Below are 20,973 nucleotides of genomic sequence, written 5' to 3' on the forward strand. Positions count from 1 at the left end.
TAGCAACTACAGCTAATCATGGTGATTTGGTGACGTTTGATGGTTGCAGTAGCAGAAACAACGAGTAGCGAGCAGAGAATAAAAAGGCTAGAACTGTTATAGCAGTAATAATGACAACGAGTGGTGTTTTGTTATTTTATTTTGGTCTGATCATAAATAGTAACAGGGGGAAATTAGCAATGGTTGAAGGTTGTTTATGGTGTTTGGATTGGTGGGGTTTACAAGGTGGTGATGATGGGTTAACATAAACGGGAAGCAAGAAAAAGGGTGTTCAACAAAAGATAGAATAGAAACATGAAGATGGTACTAGGTGATGGCGGTCGTGAGATGGACGGTTGGTGGTTCGATTATCGTGGTGTTAAAACGAACGGAACAGTAGCAGCAATAATAATGGGTTTTTGTTTTGTTTGAGTAACCGAAAGAAAGGGTAGCAGAAGAACCCATTTGTTGTAGTCGATAGGTGAGGTTCTTGTTTTGAAGATAGAGATAGATAATGTTGAGTTTGGTTTGATAACACATACCGTGGAAGTGATTGATGAGTTTGCAGCCGTCTTGTGGTACTTTGATGGTCACAGAAAATAGAATGATTTAAACAAGAAGTAGAGAATAGTGGTGATGATGGTTTGGTATTTTGGTTTACAACTTGTGATTAAAACAGAAAGATTGAGTAAGTGATGGTGGTGGAAGGTGACTTCGAATGTGATGATTTGAATGGTGTTCATAGGATGGTGGGTGTCGATCATAATGACAACGAATAGACGGTACTTGGTGTTTGATTATGATGAAGGTGGTTCAATGGTGTTAGAAGGTGGATGGTGATGGTGATCGAATCTTGGTGGTGATGGGTGGTGATAGATGAAAGGAATGGTTTGGTCGAACACAGTAACAAGGCAAGGGAAAACTGGTTGTGATTAATGGTTGTGAAAGTGAAGAAGAAGAATGAACTCCTTGTTTGAAATATCTCCCCAATGTATATGTATATGTTTATTAACTAAGAGAATATATAGATTAGATAGATGGTGGGATATCAATTAGGAATAGAAAAGTAGTGTGGATGATTGAATTGTAAATGGATTGTTTAGTTGATTGTACATAAAATTTAAATAGAAAGTGATTGAGAAAAGGAAAGGTAGCAGAAAGTAGTCTTAGTGAATTTTGTTGTTTGTTGGTTTATTCAATGTACGTGTGTATATAGATTAGAAATAGAACAAAGAAACCAAAATATATACAGTAAATCTTGATATAAATTTACATTCACGGATAGAGTTTAGCCAAAAGAGAAAAGAAATATATTATATAAATATACAAACATGTGATAATATTAGCCGTCACCATTTACGGACTAGATTTCGTACTCTGTCGTTAATCAGTGGCGGATAAAAGTATTCGGAAAAATCCCAAATTTTTATTTTAAGTTTCTTTAATTATTTCAGTCATTATGGTATAAAATTCAGTCATTAACTATGAAATAAACATTTCATTAATTATTCACTCCCAACCCCAAGTAAAATATAAAAAATTTAACAAATAGTTCCTAACTATATTTTTAATAAGCCTATAATTTATAAAACTCATTTTCGGATCACTGTTTATTTTAAAATCACATAAGTTCGTTTATAACTTGTTTATTATCAATCGAAACATTAAACGAGTATTACAATCATTTAATATTTATTTATACTTTAATTATATATAGAGATATATTTTAAATAATAGTTATTATAATATCCTATTTTTATTTTATTAATTTTTAATAATAACAACATATAATACTTCAAATTATATTTCAAATTATTATATATATACATACACACATATCTAATTACAATTAATTGTTCGTGAATCGTCGAGAGCAGTCGAAGGTCAAATGAATATATGAACATCGTTTCAAAATTTTCTATACTCAACATTACATATTTTGCTTATCGTATCGAAATCATATAAAGATTAAGTTTAAATTTAGTCGGAAATTCCCGGGTCGTCACAATATTTACATATTCTGGTTGCATATATCTGGATACGTATATATCAAATTTCCTATTTTTGATATATAATTATATTAATAATGATAATCATAATAATACAATAATAATAATAATACTACTAATAATAATAATACTAATACTAGTAATAATAATAATAATAATAACTATAGTAATAATAATAATAATAATAATAATAATAATAATAATAATAATAATAATAATAATAATAATAATAATAATAATAATAATAATAATAATAATAATAATAATAATAATAATACTTAATGATAATATTAGTAATGATAATACTATAAATTAGATAAGTGGTAATAATAATCATACTTCTAATTCTTAGGAAATAATAACAATTATCATAATAATAACAATAATCAGTAATAATAATGATAATAATAATAGTATAATAATATTATTAATATCGATAATGAAAAAAAAATAATCATAATAATACCAATGATATATAACAAATTATGTGTATCAATTCTGATATTGTTATTAATGTTAATGATAATAATGAAGATAATAATAATATTAATGCAACTACATTTTAACTTGTAATTAATATTATGCATTATTATTTATTTTATATTTACTAATTATATAATATATTCCTTTTATTAATAACTTAATTATTATATATATTACTTTAAATTTTTAATTCAATTTAAATGATTTGTTTGTATTATATTAATTTGAATTTAAATTAATATATACACTTATTATTATAATTACATATATACACATACATATTTATTTATAACAATCGTTCGTGAATCGTCGGGAATAGTCAAAGGTTAACTGAATCCATCTAAACAGTTTTCAAAAATTTTAAGACTCAACATTACAGACTTTGCTTATCGTGTCGAGATCATATAAAGATTAAGTTTAAATTTGGTCGAAAATTTCCGGGTCGTCACAGCGTGCAGCAGACTCTAATGCATAACCCCAAAAAGACGGTGGTAGAGTAGTCAGACTCGTCATAGATCAAACCATATCAAGTAAAGTTCGATTCATCCATTCAGACTCACCATTGAGTAATGGTGTGTGAGGTGAAGTGAATTGTAAGACAATCCCACAATTCTACAGGTGGTCCAAAAACTCTTGACTCATATACTCACTTCATCCATCAGAGTGAAGTGATTTAATGATATTTCTAAGCTGACTCTTTATTTTATTTTGAAAGACTTTTGAACATTTCAAAAACTTCATGTTTATGTTTCAGCAATTAAAACATAACCATATCTACTATAACCATCGGTTATTGTAACGAAGTAAGACTTACCATTTCTAGACATTGTTCTAAAAGGCCACATACATCAATATGTATTAGTCCTAAAAGATATGTAGCTCTTTCACCTAAGTCGGAGAAATGAGCTTTTGTCATCCTTTCACATAAACATTACTCACATACATCAAATGAATCAAAGCCATTTGATTCCAAAAGTCCATAAGAATGAAGTTTTGAAATGCGTTGTTTATATGACCAAGATGACAATGTCATAGATAGGTCTTATTCAAGCGTTGCTTGAATTACTTGGCGGTACAGGTATACATATAATTCTCATTTGAAATCACACCATGCATATCAATTTCAAAAATACCATCACTTGGATAGGCATTAAGATAAAAAAAAAATATTATCCTTAGAAATTGAAATATCAAAGTGCGTAAATAAAAGTTTAAAACCAGCATCTTTCAAATCATATTGCTCCTAATACTAGGAGCATAATAACGTTGTTCCAACAAAACAATAAGACCACTTGGAAGAGTAAGCTCATAGTGACCAATGGTTTCAATCGAATCTTGATTCCCAATTCCCACTCGCAAATCCAGTGTGCCTTTCTTTAGTCTATTATTTCTTCTCATTCCCTTTATATTGTTACAGGTGTGAAGGCCACAACCGATTAACAATGATCTAGGAATCACTAGAAGAAGTATATAACTATATATGAAATATACTAGAGATTTCTAATCTTACCAGCATTGCCTTTTCTCAGCTCAGGTTGGTAGATAGGAAAGCTTCCTTCTCCAATTGCCAACCTTTCCACAATGGAAACATTCGACGTCTTTTGTTGGGATTTACTTCTTGGAAGGTGGAATTTTTTCCTGGCAAATGATTTACCATATCCCTTCCACAAAGTATTCGACTTATTCTTTTTCACCCTTTCATCCTAATTCTCCTACTCATCGAACAACTTCCGATAAGCATTTTGCTGAGCAGCAGGAGCTGTGCAAATAGGAGGATCAGATAAGGGTTCTAATTTTGTTCAACTTCCATTCATGCTTGAGAACAATTTTCAGGTTGTAGTGCCAGTCTAGGAAGTTTGAACATTGAGTTTATCCTTCTTCAACAAAGAAGGAAGTGTGTTTTGGTTTACGTTTTGATTATTTGACATCTACAACAGATCTAAGATTCAATTTAGTATTTTCGATATTGAGCTTTAATAAATTAACTACCCAAGTTTTTATAATATTTTTAAAAAACAATTAATTTACGAAAGCCTAAGATCCACATAGAGGTTCCATAGCCACATATGTTGATCAGCTAGCAGTTATGGAGTCTATTGGTAGGTAGCAGGTACCAATTGCATTACAAGTACAACTCTTAGATATTTATGGTACCTAGAGATATATGTAGTCCAACAAACCACTATTATCTAATGGCATGTTTGTCTCATCCTTGCGTCGAACTCAGGTCTCACCATGAATACGATTAAGTCGTCCAATTTGGAAACAGTGGAAATTCACGCTAGTCTCACTAGATCGAAAAATCCACCTCGTGGCTATAATTCAGCCTAGTCTCACTAGATCGGAAAAATAACGAGGAGTGTTTGCAAGCTCATTGAATGGCATGACTTAAATTTGACGGGTATTTTAGAAAACGTTCGTGTCAACGAATAATGCGTGCACACAAGATTCGCTACAATATTAGTTAAAAAACTATATTTTAACCAATTATATATATGTCAATCGTGTTTATGCGTCTAGTTTGTTATTTTATTATATATATAAAAATAACAAATACACATTGTGTATCGTTTTAAAACAGTTTTAAAAGATGTTGCCCATATATATTATTTGAGTTTCAAAAAATATTTAACTTTAAACTCGTTAGAGTTTAACTTTTTAAAATCATCAATTTTAATCTTGAAACTTGTTATCGGTTTTATTTGATGTTTTCATCAAAAACATTTAGCATATATTATAATCAACAACTAAATATAAATGCATAAAATAAAACACAACCATGCATCACACACACATAGCCTAGCTCAAAAATTCTATGCTTGATCCCATGAGCCGACATGGGATCATGTCACACCCCCTAAAATGGACCAGGGGTAATTGTGACCAATCATATCATAACACAGTTGTATAAACGAGTACGACTCTATATGAGACTTTTTAAATAAAACCTTTGTTAATAAAACAGCGGAAGCAGTAATACATGTTTACATTATTATTAAAACGTAAAATAAATATTTATGAACTAAAATATAATATGTGATGTGGACTCCATGCAAGCATCAAATCTATCATCACAAAGTTGCAAACAGCTAGCTCAATCATCACCTGAGACAAAACATGCTTAAAGTGTCAACCAAAAAGGTTGAGTGAAATTCACAGGTTTATAAATAATATCCAAAGTTTTAGACCACAAGATTTAGTTTAAAGTTGATTGATATAGAAATATCAATCTAAAAGTATTGCTGCATTTTGTAATATCGCTACTAAACAAGTTTACCCTATGACACCTTGTACTGTCAGTGTCGTTGAATCATTATTATGTAACCAAAGACCAACGGTCGAATGGTTAGAGACGTTACTCTCAATAGGCCTACTCACAATAATTAAGTTTGCATTTAAACGTAGCAATTGATGATATTACGGTAGGAATTTAGCATGAATCAAAGCATGACAGCATAGTTAACAATTTAGTACTTGTGTCTAAGCGTAAAACAGTTATAAAGCAAGCATGTGTCTCACCCCAAAAGTTATAAATAGTTAAGTAAACAGTAAAAGTGGGGCTATGAAAATCACCTTAGTAGCATAAAAGAGTATTCCACGAAAGAATTGAACGGAAGGACGTGACCGAGATCTCAACCTAGAGATAGAATGTATGATCAGACATTGCCTAACAGACAATAGTATATAGTACTATATTGATAGTAATGGTTCACTAAAGAATTTCCATTTTCGTACAAATTCAATTACATATTCTAATTTTGACATATCAGAATCCAAGTAAAGCTTTAGCAGGTGTTATCTTCCTAAAGATTACTAAATTCATATATATATTCATTCATATTTTGTGATGAATTATCACGTCAAACCACTAAAATTAGAACCGTTGATGGTTACATCCTACGCTTAAACACTTCAAATACAAAATTCTTGAAAACACCTCGGATTGATAATCAATGATTCAGATTCGTTAACCTTGAGAATGCTGACGAAGCAGCAAAAGCTATAGGTGGTCTTAATGGCCAAAAGTTTGATGATAAAGAATGACATATTGAAAGAGCTCAGATTTAGAACTGAAAAACATATTGAGCTAACCATGAAGGAGACCATGGACAAATCACAAGGACTAAACCTGTAATCAAAGAATCTAGATGATTCGAATTCTGATGAACACCACAAAAGATCTCCTTACGCATTCTAAATCCTTACAGAAGAATTTTCCTCATTATCATTGGATCTTAGAAAATTTTAAGATATCATCGTATCTTTCGTTATAAATATCCTCTATATTTCTGAAGATACCTTCATAACTATTCTTGTCCAAAATTATTTATCACTTCGCACTATCTGTGTTACATAATAAAGGAAACTGTTTTAGTTTCTATATTTCTATAACATACAAGTTTAAATTTTGAAGGATTTGAGGTAGTGTTGGGAATTGAAGCATGAGTTAGTATAATATAATGACGTCAGGCCAACGTGATTATATTACAGTAAGTCATGCTAAATTTTTAATGGAAGATGATGATTGATAGACTTTATAATCATCATTTGCCATGTTACATGACTTTTACATTCTACTTAACCTCTGAACATATCAAGAACATATATTCTTGATAGTTCTATCCTTAGTAATTCGACAAATCAAATCGTGCTATTACCTTTCCTTCTGCTTTGTATATTATGATCATTCGAAACTTCATACCTACGAATTCTAGACCATTATTCGCTTGACTTGAAGTCGGGAAGGAAAAACAAGAGCATAGAGCTCCGACATATAAGGAAAAATATAAAGCCCGATAACAACACGAAAATTACAAACCGTGTATATCAATGCGTATAGCAACATAAAGACACGGGAGAATTAAAAACACTATAACCCCAAGGTAATTGTAGAAGTAAACAGATTCCTCTGGGGGTAAATGAAAAAGAAGAATGACAGAAACGATAGTCAGAAAAATATCCAGGATAAGAACTGGATGGAGCATTTTCACAATCTTTGGAAGTATGAATCCAGAAAGAAAGTATAGAAGTGGTGAAGATAATGAAACAAAAGAAGCTAATTTATAGCAAAATTCTAGACACAACAATCAAGGCAATTTTAATTTCCTTAATTACCGGAGAATCAAATCTTATACAGATTATAAAGATTTCCTTTAAATCCCTTGAATTTCGGAAATCACCTTTAATTATGTCAAAAGTTAAGGCAAACTGATATTTTCTTATTTCAAACTTTTAAGATAACTTCATTTATACTCTTCCTATAATCGAATCGTTTTATCTATATTACCCAATGTTGATAAAACAATATTTTCAACTCATATTTATCATTCTTGTTGTAAAGAATGACAATCTCTATCAAATTTCACGACTATGATTTTCATGAACTCCTCTCTATTTTGTCTACCCTAGCGTGGTGACATAAACGCTCAAGGTTTAAATGAGCTCGATATTATTCATAACACATTTTATATATCCAATTTACTGAAATGACTTGTATAACATCATCATTTTGAATGATCTCCGCATTAATAATAAAATGCACTTCGTAGAAGAACTTGTAGAAATTATGGTTTGTATGATTTTAATTCTTGAAATAGAACAATATTCTATCCGTTGGAATTCACGCAAGGTCCAGAGCATACCTGGGAACGTGAAAACCAAATAAAACGTAAATATCCTCGTCTATGTACGAACAACACCGATTAATGGCAACAACTAAATTTCGGGACGAAATTTCTTTTAACGGGTAGGTACTATAACAACCCTCATATTTCCATACCTGAATTGACTAATTTGACTATAGGGTTGTTATCCATACGTAATATATAATTAAATTTGACATTGATCAAATATTTATTTTTAGTCGACACTTTTTGTTAACTAAAGTTTACACTAATTATATAAAATAACTTTAGTTAATATTAATATTAATGCGTATTATATTTAAAACTATATGAAACATAATTATTAATTAAATGATAAGTTATTTTAATCATTATATATATATTTTTAGCTTATAAAAAAAGAGATTTTTTTATAAATTAAATAATGAGCCCATGAATTTTGAATAAATATTTTCAAAAACAAAAACTTATTAAAAACATTTTTAACATGTTTTTATTTTTTATCAATATTGGCACCTTTATTTTATTTATATTTTTTCTTTTCACCAACCATTTTTTTCCTATAAATACCCACTTCCATTTCATAAAAACTTGTATCAAATCTTTGGAAAAACTCTCTCACAAACTTGGGAAAGTACTTGAGGTATTTTCTATATTTTTTATCGAATTGCTTTTATTTTTTTGTATATTCTTTAAAAATTCTAATTTAATATATATAAATTATTTTTACATGTTATAATTAGTATTATAAGTATTATGATGTATAAAAATAATTTTGATAATTTATGGAATATTATTTATAATTAAATACGAATTATGTAGTATTTAAACATAAAAACAATATAAAATTCGTAATAAAATATTAAACAGTAATAAAAATAATTATAATTTTTTTTTGAGATTATTATACTTTTATAAACAAGTGAAAATTATAAAAATTAAATAAATGGGACGATTAGTATTTAAAAAGAATTTACTTTTGCATTATTCTAAACCGAGAGAAATAATAAAGAAAATACAAAATAAATACAAACGTGTATTAAATATTTTTATAAAATTTTTATATGATTAGTAGCATCACTAGATACTTTAAAAAAATATAAAAATTAATTTTAAATTATTTTTCCTATTTATTTAATTATAGGCCGATTACAATGATTAAATAATTAGAAAACATTAAATAAATAATATTTTGATATAAAATTTGATTTAATAATTTTTATAACATTTTTACATAATATATAACCTGTAAAAAATATAAAATTATTTATTTAGGTCGATTTAATATTTATTACCTAATTAAATTTGATTAATATAAACCGAGTATATATATAAAGAAAAGTGGGAAATAAATACAAAAAATTGTTAAAATTATTTTTATAAAATATCCTACTGAATTGTATAATTAACTAAGTTTATAAAAATTATAAATATAATATTTAATGAATTAATATTCGAATTAACATATATTAGTATGATTTTCGATTAACATAAGTATATTACATATACTAAATTAATATTATTATTATAACTTACTGTTAATAACTAAGTATACTATATAATAAAGTATAATGCTTATAATGTAAGTTAATAACAATACATTATTAATAAACACTTATTTTATAACTATACTAATTTAATAATAATAACTTATAGTATATAATATAAGATAATCAAATTGTTAATACATTAATAAATATAATATAACATATATAATAACATATAAACCTAAAGTGAAGGTTAATCAAAGATAATGTACAATTCATGTGAACTTCATCGCTACTCACGGTCGTAAGTGAATGATGTCTAGGTTGCCATTTATGGGTAAGCTTGTGGATCTCGAATGCCATGACTTAGATTCTGGTCAAGAGTCATGGGCCCCCGGTTACATCTGGTCATTCCTGACTTATTTGATAGCAATGAAGTTTGAGTAAAGTTATACAACGTCTTGCTAAAGATTAACCCGAACTTTCTAAAATTGAAAAATTACTATAAGTGGAAACTTTCCATAAATAGTAACCTTCCGAAAATGGAAATTCTTTAGTGAACCATTACTATCAATATAGTACTATATACTATTGTCTGTTAGGCAATGTCTGATCATATGTTCTATCTCTAGGTTGAGATCTCGGTCACGTCCTTCCGTTCAATTCTTTCGTGGAATACTCTTTTGTGCTACAAAGGTGAACTTCATAGCCCCACTTTTTACTATTTCATAACTGTTTTACAACTTTTGGGGTGAGATACATGCTTGCTTTATAACTGTTTTACGCTTAGACACAAGTACTAAATTGTTAACTATGCTGTCATGCTTTGATTCATGCTAAATCCCTACCGTAATATCGTTAATTGCTATGTTTAAATGCAAACTTAATTATTGTGAGTAGGCCTATTGAGAGTAACGTCTCTAACCATTCGACCGTTGGTCTTTGGTTACATAATAATGATTCCACGACACTGACAGTACAAGGTGTCATAGGGTAAACTTGTTTAGTAGCGATATTACAAAATGCAGCAATACTTTTAGATTGATATTTCTATATCAATCAACTTTAAACTAAATCTTGTGGTCTAAAATTTTGGATATTATTTATAAACCTTTGAATTTCACTCAACCTTTTTGGTTGACACTTTAAGCATGTTTTGTCTCAAGTGATGATTGAGCTAGCTGTTTGCAACTTTGTGATGATAGATTTGATGCTTGCATGGAGTCCACATCGCATATTATATTTTAGTTCATAAACATTTATTTTACGTTTTAATAATAATGTAAACATGTATTACTGCTTCCGCTGTTTTATTAACAAAGGTTTTATTTAAAAAGTCTCATATAGAGTCGTACTCGTTTATACAACTGTGTTATGATATGATTGGTCACAATTACCCCTGGTCCATTTTAGGGGGTGTGACAGATCAAGAGGTCAAACTAAGGGTAATATCGTAGCTCTCACTTGATTCAATAACCAAGTGAAAAACTTGACAAACGCCATCGTTGTTAACTTGACCTATTCGCCATCTTCTAAGTCAAACTTCACGTTGCATCTATATCTTCAATCTTCATCTTATTACATTTATTTAAAATTGAAAAATACAACTAATCTAATACTTTTATAATTTAGAATAAACATAAATAAATACTATGAAATTGAAAAATAAATAAAATACAACTTTGGCTTCAAAATGGCCTTTCTAATAAAATAAATAATCAACATGACATAATATTGTCGTAATCAACAATCACAACAATCATACATAGGTCGGGACATTATGGGCTATGTGTACAATCATAATTTTAATAACTACATTATTAAAACCTACATATGGCTTGTCCATGGTTAAAATGCATGTGTACAATCATGAAATACAACAATCAACAATTATAATAAATATTCAAACCATAATAATAAAATCTACAATTTAAATTAGTGATATTCTTTCAATCATATTTGTGCGTCATTAGGTTAAGTCTAAATCAACCGTGTTGACTTTAAAAACCAAAAAGGTTTCGACTTTCACCAATACACGACGAAGCTAAATCTAAAGAATAGTCACACGACAATTAAAACGGTGTAAAAGATACCACTGATGGAAAACCGTGTGTACTTTTAAATTTTATAAACGCAGCGGAACATATAAATAAACATCTTTTATTTTTATTACCATTAAAATAAACATCATTTATTTAATTATAAACTTTCACACGATACGGTTCCCAATAAGATCCAATTATACCACTAATAATTGTCAAGTAAAAATTTACAAAGAGGAGTTTAGATGTACCTTTAGCGAGCGATGCAAGAACGGTAGAAAGAACTCTCATTGTCTAGGTTGAAACATATATTCAAAGTGTATGAATATCTCTATGGTTGATCCACACAGCACGTCGAACAACACCAATCGGATGCTAGTCCGTGTATAACCCGAAAACAATATTCAAATATTGTTTAATGACTTGAAAAGCAAGACCAAAATCAAGTTTCTTTTATTCTTTGCGTTTGATGTTTGATGTTTTATTCTCACGCAACACCAATGAAAATAAAACAACTTAAATAATCAACATGATTATTATAAAAGAAACAAGTAGTTGATTTGGTTTAGAATACCTCGATGCCCACCATTTGGAAAATCATTTATATGCTTCTTTTTTTTTTATAGTGGAGTAGATAAACAAAACATGTCATCCTTTTTGTTTGTTTTTGATTTCCATCTACTCTTTATAGTATTAGACAACCACTCATAAACATACATCTTATCTTTTTTTGGTTTTTATCGACAAAGTCAATAAAGCAAAAAGTGACATCTATATTTTCTTCATAACGAGATTTACCGAATCATGTCATATTATTATTTTAACTCAAAATTAAAACATGGCCTAATTGCTTTTAATCAATCGGCCCATTTATTTTAATACTCATATTAAATCTTTTTCTTTAATAAATTTAATTAAATCAATTAAATAATGCTTTTCAAATTATAGTTTATAAATTATATATCAACAATATATAATAATTGGTGTCTAAATGCTAAAGTGTGTGACCCCATAGGCCTGTACATAATCGGTAGTATAAATTTGTGTTATGACGTGCATACTGAACCAACAAATTCATCATCATCATCAGGAAACTGCAATGTGGTTGTTGAAGCAAGCAAGTACACTGCTGATACTAATCCAAACACTCTTCAAATATCCCTATCCAGAAACGCCAAAATCACAATCTCTGGTATTAATATGAATATAAGTAATTTCATTTTAGGTTTTTAAATGAAAACCCCCTTTCATATTTGCATTATTTTTGGCAGTTGTGGATGATAATGCAAAGCCGAATGATTATTCTCCAGATAATGGTAATATATATATATATCACAATTAAACTGTACTATTAATGTGGATTGCTTTATCCAAACACTGTTGTTACTATGATTATGTTACTCAGATTGTTTTACTGCAAAATAACACGGGTTTGTATCAGTTGGACAAGTAGACACCAAGGGTAAAGCTCGAAGGTTACCAGTTAAGGCAGATATTAGGAAAGCTTTATGCTTTTCTGGTGGTTCAACATTAATGGTGGCTCATCTTCAAAACGAATGTGCAGATAACTATGCAGAGTCATTAAAGCTAATATCTTCTGTTTTAAAATTGATTCAGAAGTTATCGACTGTTCCTATGGTTCATAGGCAATGCTCTGGAGATGACAAACTGTTGAATAATAACCAGACATTTGATGGTGAGCCAATTTTTTATTTTATACAACAACAACAACAAAACCCAATACCACATGAGTGATGTATGGTGGAGTCAAATTTTTTTTTTTATATATAAGCCTTAAATATCAAGTCCATTATTTGTAATCATATTCAGTACATTTCCGATTTCTTTTGATAGGTTGTCAGGAGCACCTTGTTTGTTTGGACAATGTGGAATGCATGAATACAGAAAAAAGTGATGATAATAAATGTTCATGTTCTTCGGGTGGGTGCAAAGAAGAGAACTTGGGAAGCCTTAAACACCTCACTAAAGTAAAAAAAAAAAAGTCAAAGGAGGTCATCTGATTGTTTGTCAATCAGACAATGGTTGTCTTTCAACAAGTAATAATACTAATCAATGTTTTATGGGTTTAAGCCCCGTTAACATTTCTAAGTATGAAAATTTGGGAAACTGTGCCCAAGAAAGAAATTGCTATAGAATCATGTTGATGAATATTGCTAATGATGCTAAAAAATCAAATCTTACCATGGTACTATTATAGCTTAATGTTTTAGTATACTCTTAATTGCTATCTTTAATGTTCATGTTGATGACATATAATTAATGATCTTGGTGGCTCTGTTGGAAGAGAAAGCACACATGTTGTCACTGGAAAAGTTAGAAAGACGTTGAATTTTTGTACAGCTCTTTGTTCAGGATGAGTTTTGCTTAAATCTGTCATTGAACAATATAAATTATCAAGAAACGAACTTTTCTTTTCCACCCAACATGCTTTTTTTTTTTAACGTTGAAGTTAAATCATGTATACAGAGCTTGGGTTATATCACCTGCTTGGTTAAAAGAAAGCTTTAGAGAAGACCAGTTCGTAGGTGAGTTATGCGGCTTTTAGTTATTTCTTCTTTTTTAAATGTTGATGGGTCCTAACAGTTATTGCTCTTTTATTAATATGCAGATGATGAAATGCCCTACATTTTGAAAGATCTCGAGTATGAGTCAAAGTACAGGACTGAGTTAAAGTATACAGTACTTAAAGCGAGAACAAATCTCGGAGGCCTTCTCAAAGGATTTGAAGTCTGCGTTGCAACTCATGTGCAGCCGCCTATCAATACTTTATCTACCATTGTGACTTGTGAGGTCTGCTGGTGGAAATGTAAGTCAACTAGTTTTTTTTTCTTTTCATTTTATTTATTAATGTTTACATTTCTCATTCATGGTTGCAATAAATTTATAAAATTGAATGTTGGTGTGCCTTACATCGTGTTGGCTTTTTTGTTTGTTGCGAATTCAGGTTATTCACAATCTAACTAAAGTGAAGGATTCGGCGAGAACTATATTTGTGGCAAATGAAGACAATATGGATGAGCCATTGTTAGCTATAAAGAAAGGAATACCAACATTTAGTAATGAGTGGTTCATGAATTGTGTTATGAAACAAGATCTAGACATGGATGCATCTCATTTTGCTGAATCCCTTTAACTCAAATTGATTCGGTATCTTTAGCTATCAGTTATTAAAAAATACTTGCAAAACTAACAAAAATAATCTGGCAAAACGTTTGAATCAACACAGAATGGTGAAAGTTCAGTCAGTCAATTGCCCATGTTTCTTCATCAGGTAGCTCTACCTCTTCTTCATCAGGTCCTCGTTCAGCTGTTGGGTCACACGAAACTCGTACACACAGAGCAGCCGCTCTTAGAGCCAGCAGGTCATCCTCAACGTCATCATCCTTTTCAACGTCAAGGTCCAACGTCTTCTTCTCCTTCCTTCTTCTGACTCACCTACTTAACAAAGTACTCCAATTGTCAAGTAGTTTCGACACATCTGTAGTCATTTCAAAATGTATATTGTCTTTGAATAAGTCGATGAATGGCTTTGGTAATCTAAGTAAATCTAACCGAATCTGCAACAAGTGTTACAATATTTGTAAATCTCTTATGTCTTTGGCTATGACTTGTGTTTGGAGCATGATGTGCTACTGTCAGAACATCATTATATAGAGCAGAGTAATTAATTGATCCTGAAGTATCCCCGTAAGCAACGGTATGGTCTAAAAACTTTGACCCTTTTATCACATGTCGTTCCTTTTCACTACTTTTTTTTCTTCCTTTTTTTCCCAACCGTTTCATGTTCATTGCTGTCCCTAGCTTCGTAGACATCCCCTCCATATTTGTAGCCTAGAAGGTACAGTTTATATAAGTATCTATGTATGTTTTTAACATTTGCTTACCATCGATCATAAAGTCTATTGGTATGACTTTGTCTTCCTCTCTAGGAAGAGCACTTAAAACGTTGATGAATCGAATATATCTGTTTACTAACACTCTGGTACAGTTTATATAAGTATCTATGTATGTTTTTAACATTTGCTTACCATCGATCATAAAGTCTATTGGTATGACTTTGTCTTCCTCTCTAGGAAGAGCACTTAAAACGTTGATGAATCGAATATATCTGTTTACTAACACTCTGTCGTATGTCAAGTCTAGGGTTGCATACGCTGGATTCGTATCGGAAGGAGCCTTAATCATCGAATTTTGAACAGCAAATTTTGTTGTACCTTTATTCTTTTTCGCCTTCGGTGTTTTATTTACATGTTTCTTTGCCTTCTCCATTAGAATTCCCAGGTTATAAAATTTTAGGTCTTCGGGAAGCTCCAACATCATAAAGTCGGGAATCTATAAAAATGGAGATTGTAAGACCAAAAATTCTAGAACCTGGGAAGTCCTAATGGAGAAGGCAAAGAAACATGTAAATAAAACACCGAAGGCGAAAAGAAGTAAATGTACAACAAAATTGGCTGTTCAATATTCGATGGTTGAGGCTCCTTCCGATACGGATCCAGCGTATGCAACCCTAGACTTGACATACAACAGAGTTAGTAAACAGATATATTCGAGTCATCAACGTTTTAAGTGCTCTTCCTAGAGAGGAAGACAAAGTCATAGCAATAGACTTTATGATCGATGGTAAGCAAATGTTAAGAACATACATGGATACTTACATAAACTTTAACTTTTAGGCTACAACTACAAAGGGAAAGTTTACGAAGCTAGGGACAGCAATGAAATGAAACGGTTGGGAAAAAAGGGGGAAAAAGTAGTGAAGAGGAACGACATGTGATAAAACGCAACAAATTCTTTGTTGATATTTCATCCGCATCACTGCTTGAACTGCCTTCATCCTCACCCGGCTCCATCGGCATCTTGCCCCTAGCAATCTCGAGCCTCTTTATTCTTTCTGCATCACTAGGGTTGGGACTAGAATATGAAGTACTTTTCACAACATCGTCAGTATTTGACTCCGAATGTTTCTTGTCTTTCACTTGAACTTTAGTAACCGGTTTCGACTTCTTATCCTTATTTGGTTGACACATCCTGAAAACTTGTGTTAAATGAGCATGAATCACAAAGGTTCCTGAAAAAAATATGAAGGATGTTGGAAGCTTCGACGAGCCCAACACACCCACCACAGAGGACCTAGATTATACTACACTCACTACACCAACACGTTGACGTTGGTTAGCCTTTAATTTTATGAATCCTTAATGCACAATATTACTTAGGTGACAGTGTCGACCATATATCATTCAGGCGGTATAATCGACCATATATCACTTAGGCGGCAGAGCCGACCATATAATGAGAACAACACAAGTGCACTAAGAACTTAAACACAAACTAAGACTTAATTGGAAAACTTAACAAAGAATACTTTTATTAATACAAAATACAATTACAATATTACTTACTTAATTCACTATCTTTCTTTCTCTAACTCACACTTTTCTTACTTCTTCACAACTTACTCCTTCATAACTTACAACTTCTCTACTTCACAACTTACAAATGAAAGACTTCACCCATATTTATACTACTCAATGGAACTTTCTAGATATTAGATATTTTCATGGATATATAAATATCTAGATATTTCCTACATACACAAATATCTAAATTTTTTCTACCATATGAATATCTAGATATTTTTCTTATTAACTTCTACTAATTTTATATTATTCTATAATACAAAATTTGCATTGTATTTTAACAAATGATGATAATTTGAATTAAACAAAACTACCTCAACACAATTAAACATTGGTAAAAACTTAGAAATCAAATCCTATCAATCAGAACGAATATAAAAGCCTAGGTATTTCAAGTATCTAAAAAAGTGCCAAACTAAATCCCAAATTGAAACAAGATCAGATTTGATTAGGGTCAAAGAATTAAACTGCACAACGAATTAATACCCAATATATTTCAATTTTGTTGAAGAATCAATACCCAATATATTCCAACTTTGTTGAAGCATTTTTTGATGCGAGATCAAGATCTTAAAAGAGGATCAGACAGCAAAAATTCAGGCACAGATATTTAAGAACTTAACAATGAGAACATGAAATCACAAAGTAAAAGATCAATGCAATTAAGTTATGGAAACTTCATAATCATACAGAACGGGATAAGTACTATCAAGAAATATGGATTGAATACCTAGCAAAGAATGATGAAATTGATTGCTAATCTATCTATCTAGCTTATTTTATTTATTTATTTATTTTTATTTTATTTTATATTATAATAAAAAAGTGGAAATTAGCAAAGTAACTTGCCAAAAATAAAATTTGAAAAAAAATACTAGCCCTTGGATTTAAAAAGATGTTTAGTATCAACCTTTAGATTAAGATTAAATAGTTTAAAAGAAGATTAGGAAACCTATTTTGAAAGGTAACATAAATGTATTCATTTATTGAAATGAATGATCATTGACGAATAAAAGAAATATAATTGAATATTGAATATAATTAATAATGTTATAGAAGCATTTGTAGCAGTAAATCAAAATATTAAGTAACCCGAAGTACGATACAATGGTTTAATAAATCCGTAGCAAAAATAAAAATAAAGTGAATAGAGAAGCAAACAAAAACAAATAAGTATATAACCCGGGAACCTTAACATGACCATCCAACTCGCCTTTGTAATTCATATCAAATAACCATAACTAACCTCAAAAATCAAAGATGTGAACCAGAAATATAGTTAGGTTTCTACTTTTTGGTTAGGTCACTAACCCAAAAGACTTTTATAAGAACTTTATATAAGTTATAGTGTGTCAAATTCAATTTAAAAGTTATGTTACTTTAAGTGACAATATAAAGTAACATCTTCAACAAAATGATTTCTGAGATTTTATACACCAAAATTCAAAAAAAAAAAAAAACACATGAATCATTATGCACAAAAAAGGCTGAATTGACCCATTATAACTAAATGAGTCGGAAAAAAAAATTAAGAGTAATTCATTAAGAATTTGTCTTTTTTGTGCATCGAATCAACATACCTCGTCATGGAATGTTGCAACTGTACCTTATTACAGTAGAGAAAATGACAAAGACTTTTCAATCTCAAATGATGCTTTGCAAAAACTCAAAATGGTAAGCAATAATGTTATTGCAAATGCACGTAAGTAAATGCGAGAGGGAGTAGATGATAATGTGCTTACCTTAAATGCATATATGCATATCATCCGACACATATTCATGCACCAAGTTAATACACCTCATTGCTTGTACTCTTTTGAGTAACTAATATATTAGAGGGCATAGAAGAAATAATAATTGTATCTGAATATTTATCGTTAATCCACACAAAAAATGATGTAGAAAGAGAGGGCATAAAAAAACCGTGAAAATATAAAACTTGTTACCAATTTTCAATAGAACTTTGCGACTTAAGCATGTGATAAAAAATAAACCTTCTATGGTAACTTTGTTACCTGGCTTTGCAGCAAATGGCTTTGTAGGAAGGTCCCAGACTTCTTTCACTTAATCAATTGCACTCCAATTGAGTATGAATCCTACAAAACATAAAGTACTGTGGTTAGAACCCATTTAAAAGGCTATAGAAATTTATCACTATTATATCACATTAACATTAAACAAACACAGTCAATGGTTAAAACTTGTTTATCAAAATTTTAAGGGATAATTCATACACTTAGAAATAGAGTACTAACCATACCTAACAGTACTAAAAAATGATGCTTAATTTAACATGAACATAAGATAGAAACATAATGAACACTCTTAAGACAAACATAAGTAGTAAAAGTAGCCCGTCATTTACAAATGTTAAAAAGAAGTCATCTATGAGATAAATCGAGAGGCGATAACATAAGCCTTTTACCTTGACATTTACAAATTTAGTTTTATTGGTCATTGAACAACTTGCAAGTGCTACAAGTTGATGATCTTAATCATTGAATGTACCTAATCAATATAAAATACACAATAGGCATCTTCTAAACTTTAAATGTCAAATAAAAATATGTTATTTTACCATTATGTATTCCTTCAGTGACTAATAATTCATCTCAAGTGTCAATTAAGCATGTGGCACGACCCTTCACTCCCACTACTCCTTCATAATCGATATGTCCACGTTTCTTTGAACCCATGATCGGTTTTTAAGCTTATCACATATTTTTGAAGTTGCATAACATCATATCATAATCATGTTTATAAATGCATCGAAAAAACTATAACCAATTTTCAATTTGATGGTGGATCAAGTATAATGAGTCGGCGACAACACACATGACACCTATAAACGATTATCACAAATTTTCTAAAAACAATCAAATTTCGAAACTAAAACTTACCTTAAGAATGAAGCAAACCATACAAACAAATTACGAACAAAGACCTAATACACTTGCAATGTTGCCAGAAAGACTTCACTAGTAGCCTTCTTTCCCATCTCACGAGCACTCCATTCACTGAAAAGCATGCTTCTTGAAGGATTTTTTTTCCTCTGCCTGACGCAAATAAATATGCCTTTAAAACACTATAGGTTTAAGTTAATTCATGGCCTTTACATCTGAGCAGTTGGACATGGGTTACTAATTAAAGAGTAGCTCCTTTATATTTGAAAATAAAGGCTGATCAATCACTATTGATCGGGTTTGGGTTGTGTATAACTTGACTATTTCGGCCAATAATTTTTTAGTCCAAATTTAAACTTTTTGATATGTACAGAAAGGATTTACAATTAGATGTAAGTAAAAAATCACAGAAAAAAAAAAATTAAAACATCACAGACTATAGGACTTATGTATACAAATAAAAATATTTATACTTGGTGGTATCCTCTTATAAGAAATATATTCAGTTTACTCAACCCGCTTCACCAATCCATGTTGACACATTTACTTATAGCAATTAGGGTTCTTAGTAAAAGAAATACATGCCATAATGGCAAACTAAAACAATAGTTTGAAGAATAGTGTTGTATATTATGAAATTAACACAAACACCATGGAATATGTATCTATACAATCAAAGACTACGTTTCACTAAGAAGTAAATAAAATTACACAATGAAAACGAAATTCATACCATACTGGATCGAGAATCTACAATGTTGAATCTTGAGGACTCAAATCGATTGCACCATAAGAACCCTAATTTGATACTGAAACGGGAAGGAGAGTTTTTGATTGACGATTGCAACCTACGAAACCAAAATCATCGTGAACTCTGATTTTCGGATTCCTGATTGAATAGAAGTTACCCTACTTGCAGCGTTGCATCGTCAATTTTCTGGTTCGGTATGAATTTCTTAAGAAAAAGAGAAGTGTGTTTTTTTCTTATTTGGTTTCTGTGAT

At 30.3% G+C, this 20,973-nt stretch overlaps 1 protein-coding gene and 1 long non-coding RNA gene across 3 annotated transcripts; one reads left to right on the forward strand and one right to left on the reverse strand.

Annotated features, from left to right (window-relative positions):
- Positions 1-744: 744 nt before the first annotated feature.
- On the forward strand, positions 745-13,645 carry LOC139841952 (uncharacterized). Its single transcript, XM_071832139.1, has 5 exons — positions 745-808; positions 12,640-12,816; positions 12,896-12,940; positions 13,066-13,320; positions 13,479-13,645. The coding sequence occupies exons 1-5, from the start codon at positions 745-747 to the stop codon at positions 13,643-13,645; spliced, it is 708 nt and encodes a 235-aa protein (XP_071688240.1).
- Positions 13,646-18,150: 4,505 nt separating this feature from the next.
- LOC139886652 (uncharacterized) lies at positions 18,151-20,973 on the reverse strand. Of its 2 annotated transcripts, none has more exons than XR_011772538.1 (3): positions 20,705-20,973; positions 20,026-20,120; positions 18,151-19,164 (listed from the first exon to the last, which is right to left on the reverse strand). It is a non-coding gene; the product is annotated as an uncharacterized lncRNA (long non-coding RNA). The 2 variants fall into 2 exon arrangements; XR_011772537.1 differs by having other exon boundaries at positions 20,026-20,124.

This window comes from Rutidosis leptorrhynchoides, chromosome 1 (genome assembly GCF_046630445.1).
Source record: "Rutidosis leptorrhynchoides isolate AG116_Rl617_1_P2 chromosome 1, CSIRO_AGI_Rlap_v1, whole genome shotgun sequence".
Classification (NCBI taxonomy): domain Eukaryota; kingdom Viridiplantae; phylum Streptophyta; class Magnoliopsida; order Asterales; family Asteraceae; genus Rutidosis; species Rutidosis leptorrhynchoides.

Excerpts from the sequence above, each read along its gene's own strand:
- LOC139841952 (XM_071832139.1), top strand. The coding sequence starts at position 745 with ATGACAACGAATAGACGGTACTTGGTGTTTGATTATGATGAAGGTGGT. Across the intron at positions 809-12,639 it reads TGGTTCAATGGTGTTAGAAG|GCCTGTACATAATCGGTAGT; the intron begins GTGGATGGTGAT and ends GTGACCCCATAG. Across the intron at positions 12,817-12,895 it reads CGCCAAAATCACAATCTCTG|TTGTGGATGATAATGCAAAG; the intron begins GTATTAATATGA and ends TATTTTTGGCAG.